At 33.9% G+C, this 21,054-nt stretch overlaps 2 protein-coding genes across 2 annotated transcripts; one reads left to right on the forward strand and one right to left on the reverse strand.

Moving 5' to 3' along the window:
• Positions 1-2,540: 2,540 nt before the first annotated feature.
• On the forward strand, positions 2,541-5,396 carry LOC136226129 (probable inactive leucine-rich repeat receptor-like protein kinase At3g03770). Its single transcript, XM_066014457.1, has 6 exons — positions 2,541-3,849; positions 3,954-4,090; positions 4,198-4,426; positions 4,506-4,717; positions 4,803-4,949; positions 5,047-5,396. The coding sequence occupies exons 1-6, from the start codon at positions 2,541-2,543 to the stop codon at positions 5,287-5,289; spliced, it is 2,277 nt and encodes a 758-aa protein (XP_065870529.1). The 3' UTR covers positions 5,290-5,396.
• A 59-nt stretch (positions 5,397-5,455) lies between these two features.
• On the reverse strand, positions 5,456-12,644 carry LOC136226128 (phospholipid-transporting ATPase 1). The gene is made up of 7 exons (XM_066014456.1): positions 10,563-12,644; positions 10,153-10,462; positions 8,951-9,659; positions 8,744-8,867; positions 8,404-8,623; positions 7,503-7,961; positions 5,456-5,957 (listed from the first exon to the last, which is right to left on the reverse strand). The coding sequence occupies exons 1-7, from the start codon at positions 12,064-12,066 to the stop codon at positions 5,738-5,740; spliced, it is 3,546 nt and encodes a 1,181-aa protein (XP_065870528.1). The 5' UTR covers positions 12,067-12,644; the 3' UTR covers positions 5,456-5,737.
• Positions 12,645-21,054: the final 8,410 nt, after the last annotated feature.

A 21,054-nucleotide genomic window follows, 5' to 3' on the forward strand; every position in this document is an offset into this window, starting at 1 on the left:
TTTTTGCTTTAGGCATGTGGTGGAATTGGAAGTGGAGGAACCAATGGGTTTTGAAAATGTTCAGCCTCCGGCGTTGAGGAAGGCTTTTATTTTATCAAAGGTGTTGGAGGTTCAGAATGCTTACACTAGGGGTCTATCAGGTGCGGACAAAGGTAGGTTGGACATATGGGTTCGTTGGAGTGTACCTGAGATCGATTGGATCAAGGTAAACACAGACGGGGCAAGTAAGGGGAACCCCAATTTTGCTTCAGCGGGAGGCTTACTCCGTGATTATAATGGTGTATGGTTGAGGGGGTTTGGAGTGAATCTGAGGATTTGTACAGCTTTCCTTGCAGAACTCTGTGGCATAGTGTTTGGCTTTCGCATTGCTTGAGACCAAGGGTTTCAGAAAGTGGTATTTGAATCTGAGTCAAGCTCGGCTTTAACCGTTCTAAACTCGAAGGTTGATGTTCATCATCCTCACGCTTGGCTAATCTTGAAATGTCTTACGGAATAGACTGTGGGAGGTTAGATTTACTCATACTTATCAGGAAGGCAATCAAGCTGCTGATTAGATGGCAAATTTCGCAGGCGCTTTTAATTTGAATCATCAGAGTGTGGTGCGTCTTCTGCAAACTTTTAAGTTATTCTTAATGTGATCGAGTTGGACATTCCGTGCTGAGGAAAATTAACCGCTAGTTTTATTTTTATTTTTTCTTTTTTCTGCACCTTTTGTTTTTTCCTGCTTTTGTTCTTTGGCTTTTAGCCTCCTATTCTGAAATAATAATAATAATAATAATTAATAATTGAGGAGGTTAATTGAAAGAAATCAAAATTAAGTAGCTCTTATCACAAACAAGTAAATTGAGTAGCTCTTCTTATGATTGATTTGGTATGGTGCAGCGAGGCATGTTGTGTTCTGATAAACAGACAAAAATAACTATTTATTTGTGCACGTGACTTTGCTTTTGCTTTGGGAATATCAAAATCCATCCTCACCTTTTCTTTTCTCTTTGTTTTATTCAATTATTATTTACTTTTCATTTCCTTAAACAAATATTATACACCTAATCTAATACTATTTAATTATTTTGTTAGCTATCAACACTATTTATCTTTTTAGATAAAGAGTTCTTACATTAAGTATCGGGTTTTCCATATCACTTGGAGGACCTCCAATTCACGTTTAGAAGATCCTTCATTTAACATGGAAAATTAGGTACTTCTAATAATTTGTCCTTTAAATAGAATGATATAATATGTAAGATGAATTAACTGCATGATTAATATGATAATTAACTAAAAATTTAATGTATTTAATTATAAAATATTATTGGTTTAAAAAAAATTATAAAATGTTATATATTAAATTGATTGAATGAAAGTTCCGAAGCTTAATAAATTAAATAGGTAAAATTAAGACAGCTCAAAGATGCTCTATATCTAAATGGGAATAAGGTTTAAATTTGCACTAACTTTCTTTTGAAGTATGATTATAAAATTATACTCTTGACATTTTTAATTTCGAGTAATTTTAAGTAAAAGAAAACCATACACCAGTCAATTTTATGGCCATATAATCTATAAAATGAAATTCTTACTTAAAAAAATGAAATTCTTACTTAAAGGTAGAAGTAGTAGCAGAAGGCACGACATACCAACGTAATGGTTATGCCTTTATCCACCTCTCTATCTTTCTCAAAGATTATATAATAAAAAACTCAAAAATTAAATTTCATATTCTTATTAAGGTGTATGTGATCAAGACTGTAAAAAACTACTTTTAAACTTTAACTATCGGTTTAAGTTTTTTATTTAGCTATAACATGATATTAGAGCTTTTAAATCAAATTATCAAAATAATTCCCTTAATTGATGAAATTTAACACATAAGATGAGTTTGTAATGTATAATTTTGAAGCAATTTAAATTTTTAGTTGCTCCAATTTTCAGTTGTGAACCTTGTAAATAAATGGTAATAATTTTTCTTTCAAAAAAAATGGTAATAATTTTTTTCCAACCCAAACCAAAATGATGTCGCTTTAACCTCTATCGATGACTTCACCATTGTATGAATTTGGATGACTTCGCCATTACATAAACCTACAATATAAACCTACAATATGAATTTGTGCTTTATGAAGTTTATACATAAACTCCGAGATTCCTTTCCAAGAGAGCAATTGAGAGTAATTAAAAAAATTGACTTTACAGTACTTCACAAAGTAACTAAGCCATTAATATTATTTGACCCAAAAATTAATTCAAAACTTACACTAACTGTTTTTACGAATCCGCAATAGTTTTACTTAAAATTTTACCATTATTTCCAATATAACCTTATCCCTTCCAAAATCAATTCATGCTATTCCAAGTTTTTTTTAGAAAAAAAAAAGTAAAGAAGAATGTAAGTGAATTTGTCAGCTAAAATGTTACTCTCCACTCCATGATTATTCATTATTCATTATTGAACTGGACTCTCCCGTTTCCACATATCTCTTGTCCTTATGTATCTGCAACATATTTAGTTAGTGTGTGAAAGCTTCTTCACCATTTTAGGCATGGCTAATCCACTTCATCTTCTTCTTCTGTTTCTACTTTTTCATCTCTCAAACCAGCTTCAACCTTCTCAATATGATTCCCTTCTTCAAATTCTCCAGCTTCTCAACTTGCCCTTTCCTCCATCTACTACTGACTTTTGCAACTTCCAACAACCTTCTCCATCTCTAACTCTCCTCTGCTATGAGGACAATATCACTCAGCTTCACATTATAGGTACCAATGTTTCTTATTCACTTCCTCCTAATTTCACCTCTCACTCTTTCTTCTCCACTCTTTCAACTCTATCTTCTTTGAAGGTCCTTTCTCTTGTTTCTCTTGGCTTCTTTGGTCCACTTCCTCCTACTCTTTCCTACTTATCCTCTTTGGAGTTCCTCAATATCACCTCAAATCACTTCACTGGTTCCATTCCAGACAACATTTCATCTTTGTCCAATCTTCAGACTCTAATTCTAGACAACAACAACTTCTCTGGTACACTTCCTCATTCTCTCACTTCACTTCCTCTGCTTTCTTTTCTCAGCTTAAACAACAATTCCTTCTCCGGCTCTCTTCCTAAATCTTTCAATTCCATGCAAAATCTTCGGGTTTTCTCTCTTTCAAACAACCATTTTTCTGGTGAAGTTGGGGACCTTCACAACTTGAAAAATCTTCAACTTATTGATTTATCAGACAATCATTTTGGCCCTCATTTTCCTAGATTGGGAACAAAATTGGTCACAATTTTGCTTAGAAATAATAGGTTTCAATATGGTATTCCTTCTGAATTAGCATTCTTTTATGAGCTTGAAAAGCTAGACATTTCCATTAATGGTTTTGTTGGACCCTTTTTACCATCATTATTCTCCCTTCCATCCATAACTTTCATAAATATTTCACACAACAAATTCACAGGAATGCTATTTGAGAACATGTCATGTAATACCAATATTGACCATGTTGATTTTTCGTCAAATCTTTTGAGTGGAGAATTGCCTAGTTGCTTCAGGAAGACTAAGAAGAAGAAGAGGGTTGTGTTGTATGGTGAGAATTGTTTGTCAAACCATGAACAAAAGCAGCATCCTTCCAACTTCTGCACTAACCAAGCACTAGCAGTGAAGCCTCAACATCACAACCACAAGTACAACAACAACAACACAAGTCACGGTAAAGCAGCTGTTGCAGGGACGATTGGAGCCTTGGCAATTTTGGGTCTGGTTTTCTTTGTTACGAAGAGATTGTATACTAAACTTACTGTTAAAAAACCTCAAGCAAGGTTCATTCTGGAGAAGGTGTCATCTGTTAACGCAGTAAAGCTTCTTTCAGATGCAAGTAAGGTTTTCAAGTTTTTATCTTTTTTCTGGAGATAAGGGGTCAGTTCGTCCCAAAATGAACCCTTTATCCGATTTTGTTGATTGGTGGTGTGGTCTCTTCAGGGCACATATCACAAACAATGAAGCTTGGAGCTACTCTGCCTGCTTATCGTACCTTTGCTATGGAGGAGCTTCAAGAGGCTACTAATAACTTTGATCCCTCTAATATGCTGGGACTGGGTGATTCTTCTAGCAGTGAGGTACATATCCACGTTGTGTTTATGGAATTGGTTTGAATTTGCAGATTTGTCCTGTGCAAACAAATTAATGGACCATTTCTGGTTGCTTGTATTGATTATGATGTCAGATTTACAAGGGAAAGCTTGGTGATGGAAGTGTTGCTGGTATTAGGAGATTGACAGTGAAGAAAAAGCAATGCCAGCAGATGATGGAGTTAATTTCCAAGCTCAGGCATAGCCATTTAGTGAGTAGTCTTGGACACTGCTTCGATTGCTGCCCGGAGGATTCAACCCTCTCCACAATATTTCTTGTTCTTGAGTTTGTTCCTAATGGGACACTAAGAGACTATACTTGTGGTAATTAATTAATTCATGCACAATTCAAGTAAAAATGTTATAAGCGCAAGTTAAGTGAGAAATTGTTCCTAAATTGCAGGATTTGCAGGGAAAAGGATGAACTGGAAACAAAGGATAGGAGCTGGCATTGGAGTTGCAAAGGGAATCCAGTTTCTCCAGAATTTCCCTGCTTTATATTCTTCTAACACACTGAAAATAACAGATGTTGTAGTGAATCATGATCTTCATGTCAAAGTCAGTACCTATAAACACCTGCTCTTGTTTGCTGAGACTGAGATTAGAGGAACAACGGTATGGTATGACATGGGCAGAAGATACAATATGAAATTTCTTTCCATTTTTTTATAGTATGGTAACTTGCTAAAAGCTTTTCCAGGGGGGTGCTTCGGTTTCTTCTCTCGCCCCGAAACAAACCATAAGCAAAGAAAAGGAAGATGTGTATGAGCTTGGAGTAATCTTGGTTGAAATCATCGTTGGAAGACCAGTTATGTCCGACGATGAAGTGGCTCTTTTGAAAGATTTGGTAACAGCAAGCAAAACCCACATACATGTTCGAGTTGAGTTTTATAATTGTATTCCAGTTGAATGTAAGGAATAATTGTTGGTGTCCTCTATTGCAGTTACAAGTAAGCACAAGGATGGATGATGCAGAAGCTCGGCGGAGTATTGTGGATCCGATGGTTAGCAGAGAAAGTGGAGATAAATCATTGAAGACAGTGATGGAAATATGTGTTAGATGTTTATCAGATGATAGGCCATCAATTGATGATATCATCTGGAATCTCCATTTTGCTACCCAACTGCAGGATCAGGAATCACACAACAACAATCAACATTCATTTGTCTCCTGTGCTCAAGTTTAACATCCTTTTTTTCTTGTGTAACCTGAATTATATGTCTGCTAATCTCTTATACTTTTACCAGCTTCCCATATTAGTTTTAATATAAATTCCTTTCTACATTTCCTTCAGAGACTTTTATAACATACACTTCAATTTCAGGCAAAAAGACACTACTAGAACATGTAAATAACAAGTCAATACTGATACAAAAAATTCTATTCATGGTAAGATTCGTGTAGTGTAACAATAGAAAAAGTATATCCTGTATTTCTATCCGTCTAACCACTAATGTACACTCAACAATATTATAAGATGACAACAAGCCATGTAAGGCTAAATTTTACAACAACCATCCTTAGGACAGCTAGCTAACCAAACAACAAATCGAACCCGGCAAACCAGAATACACTATCTGAGAAAGCCTAAAGAATACTATTCTTTTTTACAAATGAAAACAAAAAATGGCATGTCACCTCCTTGAAGGTTCCAAGATAGGGTTCATTTCTACTTCTACAGATCCCAACTCCCTTCTATTCCCCAACAAATCTGCTTCTCTTGCAGTCTGGATATCAGAAGGAGTGAAGTATTGATACACTACTTTCACAACAAATCGCGGGAGGAGTGCTCCCACTACTATACCTATCAAACACAACCAGAACAATCTTGTTCTTGCTATATGGAAGATCGCCCTGTCAATGGATTCAAGCATGAACATCAATCAGTATGGATCAATAATAAACAAGACATTGCAACTCATAGGTAACAAAAGACCATAAGGAAATATTCAGTTCTGAAAACATGTTCTAGAAAATAATTAGAATAGCAGTACATAGGAGAGAAGAGGGTCCTGAAAATGCTTTATGATTCTATCACAGCTCACCATCATACCATCTTCATTTTTCTTTACCTGAAAATCTAGCCATGTCTATTCCTGATACCCCTGTTAATCTCAAACTCAGCCTAGTGTATATGCATTTCTAACACTATCAACATGATGTTCTTTCAAAAGTATATCTACTTTTTTGATGTACTAGGACTAGTAGATACATTAATTTGTGTGCGAGGATAAGCAGAGTTACTTGTGTTTATCAGCATTCAGTGTGAATCAATTGTCCCAGACACTAAAAAGGAATCATGCATGATGAAACTCGGCAAAAGGACAGTATGCCTGATCTTGCTGAGATATTACCAATATTCTCAGATACTCCCCCGCCCAAGTTCCATAATAATTGTCTTTTTAGAGGAGGAAAAAAAAAGTTCATTTCCAAATTATTTGACATCACAAGAAAAAAAGGTATTTAATAAATTTTCCAAGATTGTCCTTGTATTTAATATTGACTATAATAAAATTAAGAGTGTGTTTCGTATTCAAAGAGTATTTATTCATAGGGATATTTTAGAAATAACACTATAATTAAGACATTTTAATTGCTTTCTTTATCTATATGCAAAAACCATAAAGGACACTACTGTGAAACGGAGGTAGTAACTCGTCTACGAAAAGACAATAATAGTTGAACTTTTGACATTGATGCTGTCTATTGGTAGACAATCCAGTCTCAGACAAGTCTTTTTCTTTCCACTTGTTTGACTCAACAAGAAAGTGAGAAACCCTAGCATGCTAAGTTTTTTTTTTAAAGATCATTCTTTTGCTGGTGGCTTGCCTTGAACTTACTATAGCTTTAAATTTTCCAGCTCAAAATATCCAATAAATTGAAAATGCAAGAAATCTATCACAAGTAATTATTGAAACAAGAAAAAGATTTTAATGTTCAAAAGAAGCATACAAAAACGTCCCAAAGGAGACTAGTTCTTCCATGCTTCTCACAAAAGTGTGCAAAAATAGAACATTACATACAAAGTACTGCAAAAGCTAAAATTTAGCCCTTACACTTGGCACATGTACTTTAATTTTGGCACATTTTACCCCTCAGTTTATTTTTTCGTAAAATCTGAACCATGACAGAAAACTTAGCCATTGACAAACAGTTCTATTGGCAGTGCAATACACACATTGACACATATCAGCGCATGTAATTGTCAAGGATCAAATTTTCAGTCAATAACCAAATTTTGATCATAATTAAAGTACAATGGCCAAATCTGCAAAAACTTGATTTACAAGGGGCCAAAATGACAGATTGAGTCATTTACAGAATAAAATTTTAGCGTTCTCCTACAGAATAATAAGATGGATCAAATATCTGAATTTTGGTATGGAGAAAAGAGCTTACCAGTATCCAACCAAGTTAGGAATAGCATCAATGATCATGACGCAAATGAAAGTTGCAGCTATAGATCCCCAAATGGCGGCATGAGTAATCCAATTCCATCGAAGGATGTCCATGGCCAGGTGCAAATTAACGGAAATGACAACTGCTAGTGTCCAAAGATCTCCTATGCTTGGTGCATCAATTGAGCTTCCCCAATATGCAAAGAACGGGACAAAGTATATTACCAAACTTTGCCAAATGGTGTCGATCATCGTTAGCCAAAACAGTTTTGAGTTGTAGCTCTCATGTTTATGGCCAGCTCCATAAAGCTGGGGATACTTTAGAAGAGTCCTTCTACTTAGGTCTTTGTCAAGAATACCAACTATAATTGTAGGCAAGGCAGTATAAATTATAGAATACAACATGCTGCTCCACTCATTAATTGCAGTTGTTAGAGTGAAACCGGTAAATAACACATACCTGCACAAAATGCATAAACAAATCAATGGCATTATGGACAAGCATGTCCACAAAAAAGGTATGACTTCAAACAGTTATCTAAGATAATGAATTTCATATCCCATTTTCCATATACAGATTTCGATATAACTCCTATCCTAGCTGATGAAGCTGCAGTAAAACCTGGACATCAAAACCTGACCTCTTCACTTGTTTCAAAAACTTTTATTATACGACCTGATTTTGAATGGTGATTGTTCTGATGTCCACAAAATCAACCTAGCAATGATCTTTAGTTTGTTCACTCATTTTCTTATAGAGGGGAGGAAAAAGGGAGGAAGTAGTTAGAAAATTGTGCTATGTTAACTTTTAGTCTGCTAACAGCTTCAAACTATAACTTATTCACACAGAGAAAGTTCTGCACATGATGAGAAAATGCAACCAGTAGACGTAAATTACTTACCAAAACAAAACAAGAACAAATAATGCATTCCTGTAAAAATTATATAGTATCATGTATGCCATCCGCTGGTAATTCCAATGTCCATGGACCAATAAAAGTGGAACTAGGAATCTAAATTGTCCCATTGCAAAATCTGAGGCCATAACAGCTTGCCGACCCTCTTTCCCACTTATGCCGACCCCCACATCAGCCATTTGGATCATGGAGACATCATTAGCACCTATTAAAATTCAGTACAACTTGATCATATCAGCATAGACCATAAATTAGGAAATAATAAGATATTTCCTAATGCTTCCTCAATTTTGCTCTTCAGGAAGCATAAAGCAATAGAAATTACCATCTCCAATAGAAAGTGTCATGTCTGCAGTCCTCTTCTTAACAAGAGCAACAATTCCAGCTTTCTGCAATGGAGCTACCCGGCAGCAAAGCACCACTGAACATTTACTGGCTAATTGGAAGAGCTACAACAAAGAATAAGTAACATCAACATTACAGGCATAGACATCACAATAGACAAGAGAAAGATAAATTGACAAACTGTTACCTGTTCTTCAAGTTCACTGTCAAGTATATACACAAGGCTGGTACCATCAATAATTAAGGCCACTGAGCTTACAGTAGTTCCAGAACTTCCTCCAGTCGCAACTGTTGTGTCAGACAGAGTATTGAATTTCTTACACATGAGCAAGGCATCTGCTAAACTTTTTCTGCATGACTCCCTAGAGTTGCTATTGATAATAATCTGGGTCATCTTATTAGTCAGGAGTTTGGACGAGTAGCCAATTGATATAGCAGTTTCCTGCTTGTCACCGGTTAACACCCATACCTTAATCCCTGCTGTCCTCAAAGACTCTATGGCTTCTGGGACACCTTTTTGCAGTTTATCTTCAATTGCAGAAGCACCAAGTATGGTAAGACTGTTTTCCACACTGCTAGCGACCTTACGAAGCAAACCAGCTCTACCAATTAAAGCTGTGCTAGCTACTTCAAAAGAAGAATGCCACTGCTCGAATTCTGAATCACTCAATTCACGCATCCCAATCACTAGAGTTCTCAACCCGATTGAAGAGTATGTATAGAGATGTGCTTCGGTTGAACGTATTATATTCAAGTTTGAAGATCTATCAATCACACCAAACATGGTAGTGTCAGCGCCTTTGACGAAGACTTTAACACTCTTGTCAGGGCATCCTAATATCACTGACATTCTCTTCCGGTCACTATCAAACTCGTGCAGACCTAACACATTAAACCTGTACTGCCCGAATTGGCAATCCAACAAAACCAAGAAACAATAAGAATAATAATTTCTGGAAAGAAAATAGAGCCACCATCACTAAGTACATCTTCAACCTGTTATAACAATAAACATATAATTCACTCGTTGAGATAAAAGCAGGAGACACACTGATGCATGTACTCAAGGAGTACTTCTGAAAAAGACTAAAAGGAAAAAGAACCATGCTTATACTAAAGAATCTACAAAGAACCTAGTTTTATAAAAGATCTCTTTCTTCATATTAGGACGTTGTATAGACTATTATCTAATACTAATATTCCTAGGAACCAACCATAACCATGAGTTATATCATTCAAGTATAACCTTAAGTCCTAGCAGGATTCGCTTAGAAATTTTGTTGTTTTGTAGCAGTGGCAGTAGGAATGGAAGTATGTCAAAAGAGAATCCAAGAAACATACAAGTACATAATAACAAATAGCAAGAGAGCAAGAGAAAAGAGAGGGCACCTTTTCTTTTCTCCTTGAATATCAATAACTATATGTCCTGAAGTTCGTTGTATGAGCATAAATCCATATGTAGCAGCAGCATAAGCCAGTGCTTGCTCATCTGGAGATTCTCCTTGGTAATCCATCAACTTCACAGTTGGATCAGATGGATCATCAGAAGTTATAGGCACAATTGTATTACAAGCTGCTAGGACAAGGAAGAAATCATAAGCATGTTTTGCTTGCTCTGTGTCCTTCCCACTTCTTAATAATTGTAGAAGCTGATGATCGACTTTCACGTTCATCTTTGGCCTCAAAATCTTCCCATCCACTGATACAAAGAGAGCAATGAAAAATGATAAACTAACTTTCTAAAACAAAGTGAACGACTTGAAGGGTAAAAGACATTTCTAATTAGAAAGTTTTATTACCTTGGACAGAATCTCCAACTTGCTCATTCTGTGATCTGGCTTTTCCATCACTATAATCTACTCCCCATATGCTTGCACATTGAAACTCCATCTTGTTCTCAGTAAGAGTACCTGTTTTGTCTGAAAACACATACTTGATTTGTCCTAAATCTTCATTTATATTTAAGGCCCTGCACTGGAACCTCGAACTTGAAGTCTCATCATATATGAGTTCATCTCGAATCATGAAGTATGCCTGACCAACCCGGACAAGCTCCATAGAAATGTACAAAGAAATAGGGATCATGATCTGGAATACAATAACTGACATAAGGAATGTAAAGAATATTTCCAATCCCCATCCATAATAGTTATAATCCTCGTCTTCATCGTTGAAGTCCTTCTTCCTGTAAAAAGGAATTGTATTCAAATCATCCTTATGGCGCCTCAACCACACAGCAGCACAGACCGAAACAACAGTACACAAAGTAATAAGGAAAAATGAGAGAATGATAATCTCTTTATTCATTTGGGTCTCAAGTCGGCTCCTTTTTGAAGGAGCTCCTGAGCTATTAAGCATAACTTTGGTCTCACGTCCACAATATACTGCAACTCCAATTGCCAATTCAGTATTCTTGAGCTCACAGCCTCGTAGAAGAATATTGGACGGCCCAAGGGACAGCCTTTTCCCATCGATATCCATGGTAGCATGAAATCCGTAAATGTTTCTATTGGGTTTCTCACATTTAATCAACCCATTTAACATTTCTGTTTCAGGAATCTTTGAAAGGGTTTCCTGCTTTGCATATCGAGTCTTCAAATTGGATTCTCCATCCAAGTTAATGGTCTGCACATACGCAACCCCAGTTGGATCACTGGTTGAGAGAAGCACCATATCACAAGGAATGCCTTCATTTTTCTGAATCTTGATAATTTCACCAACTCGAATCTCCTTCCATTTCTTTTCTTGATACTGCCCATCCAGCAAAACCCTAGCCAATCTATTATTCTCAATTTTATCCGACTTATGTCTCCTCCAATCCTCATATGCATCCTTAACTGCTGTAACTAGGAGAACGAAAGCAAGTGGAAGAATGGAAGCTCCCCGGCCAAAAACTGCAAGCTGGGGGAGCTGATTGAGCACGGCGATTATAAGGAAATAAATGTAAGCAACTCTATGAAATTGTTCAAACAAATTCCTAGGCAAAAACGAAAGGAGTGAATATTTTCCTGTCCGAATAGAGTTGCCAGCAAATTCAAACCTCTCATTTGACTTGTGAGGATCATCTAAGTAAACTAACCTAGCATCTTCATCGTTGATTTCCTTCTGAGATGCACTAAACCCCTCAGAATCAGCCCCTCTGGATCCATACCTGACGGGTTTGGATCCTACATCACCAAATGTAACTTCCCTAACTGAACCAGAACCCCTGGAACGATTGGAAGATGCGCTTCTCCTGGACGCGGAATTCAAAGAGATTTCAAAGCTTGAATTATTCTCAATTGGGCTTTTTGGGTCCATCATGGTAATAGATCAGAGAAAACAGGTGTCGGATGCAAACAGTAGCCGCTTTGAAGCCATGATCTAGAAAACAATGGACCCTTTTAGCACCATTAGAGCTAATTAACAGCCGATCGCCCAAAAACCCAGATGAAAAATCCCACTCAAAATCACAAGAATAAAATAATTTACAACAACAACAGCAGCAGCAGAAGAAGAAGCTGAAGCAAAGTAGAACAATTTGAAATAGAAATAAAAAGAAAATCAGAAAGTAGAATAAGGAATCGGGAGGCTTAGTTGGAAGGTGTTGCAGAAAAAGAAAGTGCGAGCAGCAAAGAGGGTATAATACAGATAAAGAGAGAGGGGTAAATAAAGTGATAAGGAGAGATAGAATTAATGGAGGGTAGGAAGACGTGTTCGAAGATGGAGAAAATAGACTGGTACAAAGTCAAAGGCATTGTAGCAAGGAAGGAGAAGAGGAGGACGAGTATTACAAGGATTGAGGAAGAGTCTGCTAAGGCTGGCGTTGGCGACAACATATCATTTAAAAATTCAAATTTCTCCTTCTGATCATTCCTTCAAGTAATAAGACTTCATTTTTAACAAACTAAGAAGAAAAAGAAAAGTCTTTGATAACTCTCTAGAAGGGGAAATTTAAGGACCTTCTAGAAGGGCTGCAGCCTAATGTTTGGTGAATTCTGAATTGAAGGAAATAAACACCTTTACACCTTCTCTTTATCTTTTATAGTAACATATCTAAGCCTTTGTAATTAGATATGTTAATGTAGGGTTTAATGCATTATGAACCTTCTAAATTTAGTCAGAAAATTTGATAGGTTTTTCTTAACTTATAAAGTTTCATTAGTACATTAAACTTGATCATCTAAATTCACAGCTTTTGAAAATTTTAAATGTAAATAATATCAGATAAATATCAGATAAAGATAAATGTGTAATCAAGTTCAAAAGATAATAAGGCTCTGTTCTTTATCACTGAAAAAAACTGAACTGAAGTGAATTGAACTGAACTGAACTGAATTGAATTGAACTGAACTGAATTTAACTGATTACTACTGAATACTGAACTTAACTGAATGCTACTGAACTTAACTGAATGCTACCGAACTTAACCGAACTTAACAATAATGATGATATTAGACTTTAAAATAATTTTCATGATAATATTGGACATTAATGAACTTATAATAATAATAATAATGGTTCTAATAAATTTAATAATATCAAAAATAAATAAATATATTATTAAAGATAAAACTAAATTGAATATCAAATAAAAGCTCGGGATGATAAAATCTTGGCTCGATAAAAGCCTATGAAATTAAATAAAAATAAGTCTAATTTAAATTAAAAATACAAATTACATACAAACACAAATTTATATATAATTTAAAGCTTATGAAATTAAATACAAATCTTCATATGAATACAAACTCTTAACTTTTTATTTTAATTAAGGGTTAAAGTGCAAAAATAACGTTTTGGGTCAGAAGTAATTTTACCTCTAACGTCTAAAATGGTGGAATTTTATCCCTAACATTGATAAATTGGATAAATTTGAGAAATAATTCATAATATGGATGCAATTCCTAATTTTTAAATATGGATGCATACTTTAGTTTTGTTTTTTTTATTAAACCATATATACTTTAATAAACTATCATTTCTTACTTTTATCTAATTTATAGATAATGATAAACTATAAATAATAATAATAATAATAAATAATGATAAATTATAGATAAATAATAATAATAATAATAAATTATATATAAATAATTATAATATAATAAATAATGATAAATTACTGAATACTGAAACTGAATGCTGAAACTGGATGCTGAAACTGAATGCTGAACTGAACTGAACTGAACTGAATTGAATTGAACTGAACTGATTGTTACTGAAATTAAGTGATAAAGAACAGGGCCTAAGTCAATTATAATAAATTTAAATGACCGATAGATCACTTTAAGTAAATTTGAAGGGTTAATACAACACTTTATGAATTTAAGAGGATAATCCTTTGTGAATATTTTATCTTGTATTATTTTCGATGAATTAAATAATAAGAATAATTTCAAAAATAGTTGTCGTAGGCTGTGGGAGATCAATTTTCCTCCGAAAATAGAAGTTTTTTTTTATGGAAGTTGGCTACTTAGGGGGCGTTTGGTTCACAAGGGGTAAGGAAAAAGGAATCAAGAAATGGAAACTAAAGAAAAGGAAATGAATTAGCATTCATACCCCTATGTGTTTGGATATGTTTAGGAAAGGGAATGCAATTCCACTATATTCCCTTTGTGGATGTTTGGTTCAAATAGGGAATCAAAACTATTTTTTTTAATTTCATATATAATCAAAAAAAAATCAACTCTTTTACTATAGTTTCCATAAAACGTGAAATAACTTGATATATAATCCCAAACAATCCAAAACGTCACTCACTTGCTATCCTTATTGATAATAATATAAAGTTCATAAAAGTTAAAATTAATCAAAGAAAATGCATAAATATTATATTTAAAAAGAAAATAATTATTTTAAAATAATTAAAAATAAATATTAAAACTGAATAATATGATAAAAGAAAAAAATTTGGTCAAAATTATTTTTCAAGGTAAAAAGGTAAAAATAAATAATTATAAGGATCAAAAGTGAAATTAATCTAGTGATAAAAAATATAAATAAAAAAATATAAGGATTAAACAAAAATAAAAATAAAAAGTAAAATTTAGTCAAAAAATATTTTTTGAGTAAAATAATTAAAAATATATAACAAAAATGAAATTAATCCAAAGATAAAGAAATGTAAAAATAAAAAAAATATAGAGACCAAAATAAAAATAAAAAATAAAATAGGGAGTAAAGTAGAATTTTATAAGGAGTGTAGGTTAGAAAGAGAGGGGAAAGAGAATAGAAAACTTTAGGGGGAGTGAGGAATGGGTTAGAGGAGTTAGGGGTAAACCCAAAACTAAAAAAGGGCAAAGGGAATCATTTAATTAGCAAAACAAACACCAACAAAGGGAATGAAACATCTCCTTTCCCTTACCCTTTCCTGAAACCCCCAAACCAAACGCCCCCTTAGTGTCTCTCTAATTGTATTAGACTAAGGTCTAAGCATGTTAACGTGCCTAGATTTGTAGTTTGTGTAATTGGGATGCAGAGCATGATTATCATTTATTTGTTACTTTCCTTTATGCATTTGTTAGCTTTATGTCGATACCAGAGTTTTTGGTTATAAGTTATACATTTTCTCATATTGCTTCTTATAAATATAAGCTACAGAATCTGTTGAAGTTGTCGAGTTGTTTCAATCCTGTGGACTACCTGGTGTTAGCAAAATAATTTTTTCTAGAATAAAAAGGTTCTACCAGCTGGTGTAGCCCTTTCTTCCTCTCGTCGATTTATTACAGACTAGAAGACATTTATTCGGAAGCATGTTGCTTGTGTGATTGCTACTTTGCCTCAGATTTGTCAGTGGGAGAAGCCTAATTATGTCTTTGTTAAATGTAACATTAAATGTTTCCCTTTTCCAACCAGAGAATTGTAGTGGAGTCTGAGTTATTGTTAATAGAGACATGTCGTTCTTGGCCTTCCAAATTTGTTTGAGGAAAGGTTTATGACGTCAAGATTCTCGAGGCTATTACTATTTAATTTGGGTCGACTCTTTTGGTTTGCATAATGTTATTTGTGAAACTGATGCTAAGATTGTGGTTGATAGTTTTAATAGTGTACCAATGCTCCAAATGCATATTCACGCAATCTAAAGAAAAGTGAACTCTATCATGATCAAGTATTTAATAGTAAGAATATATCATTCCTATGAGAACTAGGTCTATAGCTATTGATATATTGTGAAACTATTATTATATAATCAACTGATTATGAGATTCATGATTTATAAACTAAGAAACGAAGTAAATAAAATTAACAGAGTATAATGCCTAGTCCTTACATTCATCGGACCACATACATAAAAATGAATTAATTGTAAAAGATATTTAGCTTTGGTGGCTTTTCAAACGGGTTTCTAAACATTTTTCCTTTAAGACATGAATGACAAAGAGGTATTCTACTTTACTTAAATTACCTAATAAACCTTTTTTAGCAAGACGATTCATATATTCTTGTTCTATATGGTTTAGTCTAACGTGCATAACAAAATATCCTTATCACTCAAAAAATAAGAAGTAGTATTCAAAGAAAAGTATTGCATTATTATCTAAATCAATGCCTAAAACATTCACATCATTTGAAATAAAACACAAACCGTAAAATGTATCTTCCAAACACAATCTTAATCATTATCCTTAAAATAGAAATGATATCCTAATTTCATCAAGAAAGTAACAAAAATTAAATTACTTCAAATCTCTGGAACAAACAAGAACATTGTGTATGAGGAGAGTTTGTCCACTTTGTAGGTTCAGTCTACAGGTTCTGATCCATTTAACTTCAACTCTAGAGTTATTACCTACATAGATCCATATTGGTCCTTCTGGGATCCATCAAAACTGGATGAAGGTGTCTCGATCTTTACTCACGTGGTAAATGACACCTAAATCAATAATCTATATAGGACTAAATTCAGTTAAAAGAACAATAAAATATACACATATTTCACTCATCTTTAAGTTAATAGTATGTATCTTAGGGGATTTGCAATCTTTTGCATAATTCCCTTTCTCTTGGCAGTTATAACACGTCACTATAGTGAGATATACCTTTTTTTATGTTGTTTTTCTTTCCTTTTTTGTTTAGACTTATTCGTCTGCTTGTCTTTCCATTTTCCTTTACCTTTCCCTAAGAAACGTCATCACTTCTTGCCTTGTTTATTGGATTGATTTCCAACTGAGGAAGAGACAACACATTTTGCTTCAACATTACCTTTTAGATGCTAGCAAACGGCCCTCCTCAACTTCAATGTGCTTTCTGGCATCTTTGGTAGTCTTAATGGTTGTTTAGTGGGTCATATGCATTTTCATATACTCCTGGATATTAGGCAAAGAGAGGATAACTGCTTCAATTTTTTGCTCAACTGTCATTATATGACCTGCTGCATTAAATTGGGTGATCATATAAGACATATATTTGAGATGCTTTTTCATGGTATGACGAGGTTCAGGGGCGGATACAGGGGGCCCGAGCCCCTCCAGCCGCCGAAACCACCATGACCATAAGTAGTTTCGGCCCACTGTCGCCATAAAATTTGAGATTGTGGTGGTTCCGACCTCCCTGTCTCCAAGAAATTAAGATCTGGTGCTAAATTACCTCAAAATTGGCTCAGGTCCTGTTAGACCATCTCTAAATCCAAATTTAGATCATGTCTCCAAGAAATTTAGATCCGGTGCTAAATTTAAATTTCTAAATCTTTTGGCTTGTTAGGCCTTTTTAAATCCAAAATTATATTTTTTTTGCATGTTAGATCCTCCTTAAATCCAAATTTTAATTTTTTGGCATATAAGGCCCTTCTAAACCTGATTTTTTCTATTAGACACAATTTTTTTTACATGTTAAAACACAATGTGGCTTAATTTTGAGAAGTTTTATATTGGTACTTAAAAATTGGTATATACCTCAACCCCCCCCCCCCCCCCCCCCCTTCCCCTCCCACTTTATTATAAAGTATATACCTTAAAGTGACCATTGAATTTAGAATAGGCCCTTTGATCTTCAATCGGAAGACTTTCCTCCATCAAATTAAGCTCATGTTAGGTAGCCACTAGAAGTCAAGGTCGAAGGCTTCTCCCAGACTTGAGGATTCATTTGTTTGGGAGTAGCGGCCTTCTTAAGATCTTTTGGCTTTTCAGCACCCTTGTGTTTTGGATGTTTACAAAAAAAAAGGGTGGGATTCTTCGAATTTTCAACTGTAGGAGATCTTAGAGTTTTTTCAACGCAATCCTTCCATACAATAAAAGAAAACAAAGGGAAAGAGGAACAAAAAGGAAACGTGCATTCTAAATAAAAACTTGAAGAAAGCTCAGAGAAAGTAGAAAGCGTAGAAAAATCCCTTAAGTTTAGTCTTCTCCTCTTATAAGCTTTAGAAGGAATAAGTAAAGACGACACAATAAAGAAGGCAGTTAGTAATCATCACACAATTTGAAAGACACCCAAAGGTCAAAATGACATCTAAAATAAACTCATTAATGCCATCGATCAGAGGGAAAAGTCACGCCAGCTTGATATCTATCAGAAAGTCAAAGTTATAGCCGTCAAAATAGGTAGGGTGACGTCACGCTTTAGTTTCACATGGTGTGTCAATATTAACACCACCCTCCCACGCCTCCATTATTTACCTCACCTACTTTACCTAAGAGGTAAAAAGCACGCACCAACTTATCAACACAAACAAGTTAATTGTAGGATGATATATTGTGCAAACATCGAAAGCTCATCACTTCGGTCAAGTATTGACGGAAGTAGATCTCTTCTTCGATCAACAACAAAGCCCTAAAAAACTTTCGCCTATCGACTTTGGGGGGGCATCTAATATCATTGCATAATAGAGCGTTACACATGGTCCAATAGGATAATCTCCTCTGAAGTAGTAACCCCTAATGCCAGGTGATCAATCAAGGAAGATCGCATCGTCACACACATTTAACTATGGTCTCACGCCTTGATTTGCGGATAAGGTTACAATCGGTGAAACCATTTCAAGTTGACAGCAAACCTCCTCCATTAAGAAGCTGCCATGTGAAATCCAACTCATTTAAGGCACAACCATGTCATCCTATAAATGGAAATGTACACAGTACACTAAAATGTAACATCCTTTTTGTACATTTTAGCTACATATTTTTCAGTATCATTCTCATCATTTTGCTTTTACTGACTTAAGCACTAAAGTGGAGTCGTCAGTCCCCAATCCCCTCATTGATCATCTTTCTATCTTATTGCATGTATTGGAATGACTCTTAAAAGGTCACTTTAAATTATCATACATCACCACGTAAATAATTCTGAATAAATTATTATTATTATTATTATTTTCGTTGAAACTTAAAATTTAAAGTAAAATTAAACAAATATAATTAATTATGTTGTTGGTTTTGTATGATTGTTACTCTATCTATTCATCAATTTTGAATAGAATTCAAATTTCACCGATTTGTAATTTTTAGTGTTTCAATGTTTTCTCAAGTTTACTCTTATCTTAGAATTTAGTGTTGGAATTAAATCCATGATTCGTAAAATTATAAATCCATGTTAATCCATTGAGATAAAAAAAATGAAAGCGTATCCAAATCTATAACGCAACGGATTGAGTAGAATCAAAAGTGCTTTTAAATTGATTGATTTTCGAGAGCTAAAAGCAACTAACACATCTACACTTAAAAGGTGAGACTACATACTTAAAATACTTATGCCCTATAGACCATATTTATCTATTTATAGATAAAACTTAATTGTTACAATTACTAGTCTTCTCATCATAGAATTAGAATATCGAAACTATATATGTATACATAATTAAGTATAGGAGAGGGTTCTTGTGAGAACCCTTTCTTAGATGAGAACACTTTCTTAGGTGAGAACCACTAAAACTACGTAGTTTTGAGTCTAAAAATTAGAAAAAAAACACTGCTATCATGAGGGTTCGAACCTTGGACCTTGGACCCTTTGTTTACACTCCATATTACTTACCACTGAGCTAATTACTTTTCTTGTATGTTAAGTCGCGCGCTGATTAATATACCACTGCACATCTAGCTTCTATTGTTTAATATTTGACGCATGCACTTATTAATATCGATTAAATGTGCATTATAATGAATTATTAATAGAAAAAAAAGAAACGTGCATAATAATGAATTATTAATAGAAAAAAAATCCAAGAACATGCTCTAATTTCTTATTTATTTAATTCCTCCATATTTTTGTAATTTATGTTTTAAAATGTTAAGGACGATGTTCTAAATATTGTTACATGTGTTCTTAACTTTATAATTTGTGTTCTAAAAATTAAGTATAATGTTTAAAAAAACAGTAAATATATGGACCATTTTTGCATTTGTTCTATAATATAATTTATAACTCATATTCTAAATAACATAACGTATGTTCTAAAAAACATAACGTATGTTCTAAAGTTTATAGTTTGTGCTCCAAAAATTAAGTATAATGTTCTAAAAAAACCAGTAGATATCTGGATTGTTTTTTCATTTGTTCCAAAAATATAATTTATAACTCATGTTCGAAAAAACATAACACATGTTCTAAAAAACATAACGTATGTTCTAAAAAACATAACGTATGTTCTAAAGTTTGTAGTTTGTGTTCCAAAAATTAAGTATAATGTTCTAAAAAAATCAGTAGATATTTGGGTCGTTTTTTCATTTGTTCCAAAAATATAATTTATAACTCATGTTCGAAAAAACATAACGTATGTTCTACAAAATATGTCGTACGTTCTAAACTTCATAGTTCGTGTTTTAAAAGTTAAAATATATGTTGTTTCAAAAAAAAAAGTTAAATTATATGTTATAACGTAAGTTAAATATATGTTTAATTTTTTTTTCATCCCTTCTCTGCAAAATTAATAACCGCCCCCTCTCTTCAGTTCTTTCCACTCTTCTTCTCTCATTTTCTCTCCAAATTTCATCATCTGTGAAGTTTTTAAAGTTTTCTTCTTTTGACAATCTACTTTGAGTAGGAAGATGGAAGTTTTTCTTCCTTCTTCCTACCCCACTCCGGGTTAGATTTTATGTATTTTATTTCGTTACTTTTTTCTTTTTAGTCGATTTCCATATATTTTATCGGACCTCTTCATCCGTCTGAATTGTATCTGCTTTCTATTATTCTTTCATTTATACCTTTTTCGAATTTAGCAAGAACGGAAACGATTTATCTTGTCCGTGGATTAATAGATCTACGTGGTTGCATCAACAAAAAGGATTCAGATCCGAATATTCGAAATGGCTTAAATACTGAAGATTGGATTGCATCTACTTTTCTGCAGATTTCGATTTACGAGAAATATATGTTTTGTTA

Source organism: Euphorbia lathyris, chromosome 4, assembly GCF_963576675.1.
Source record: "Euphorbia lathyris chromosome 4, ddEupLath1.1, whole genome shotgun sequence".
Taxonomy (NCBI): domain Eukaryota; kingdom Viridiplantae; phylum Streptophyta; class Magnoliopsida; order Malpighiales; family Euphorbiaceae; genus Euphorbia; species Euphorbia lathyris.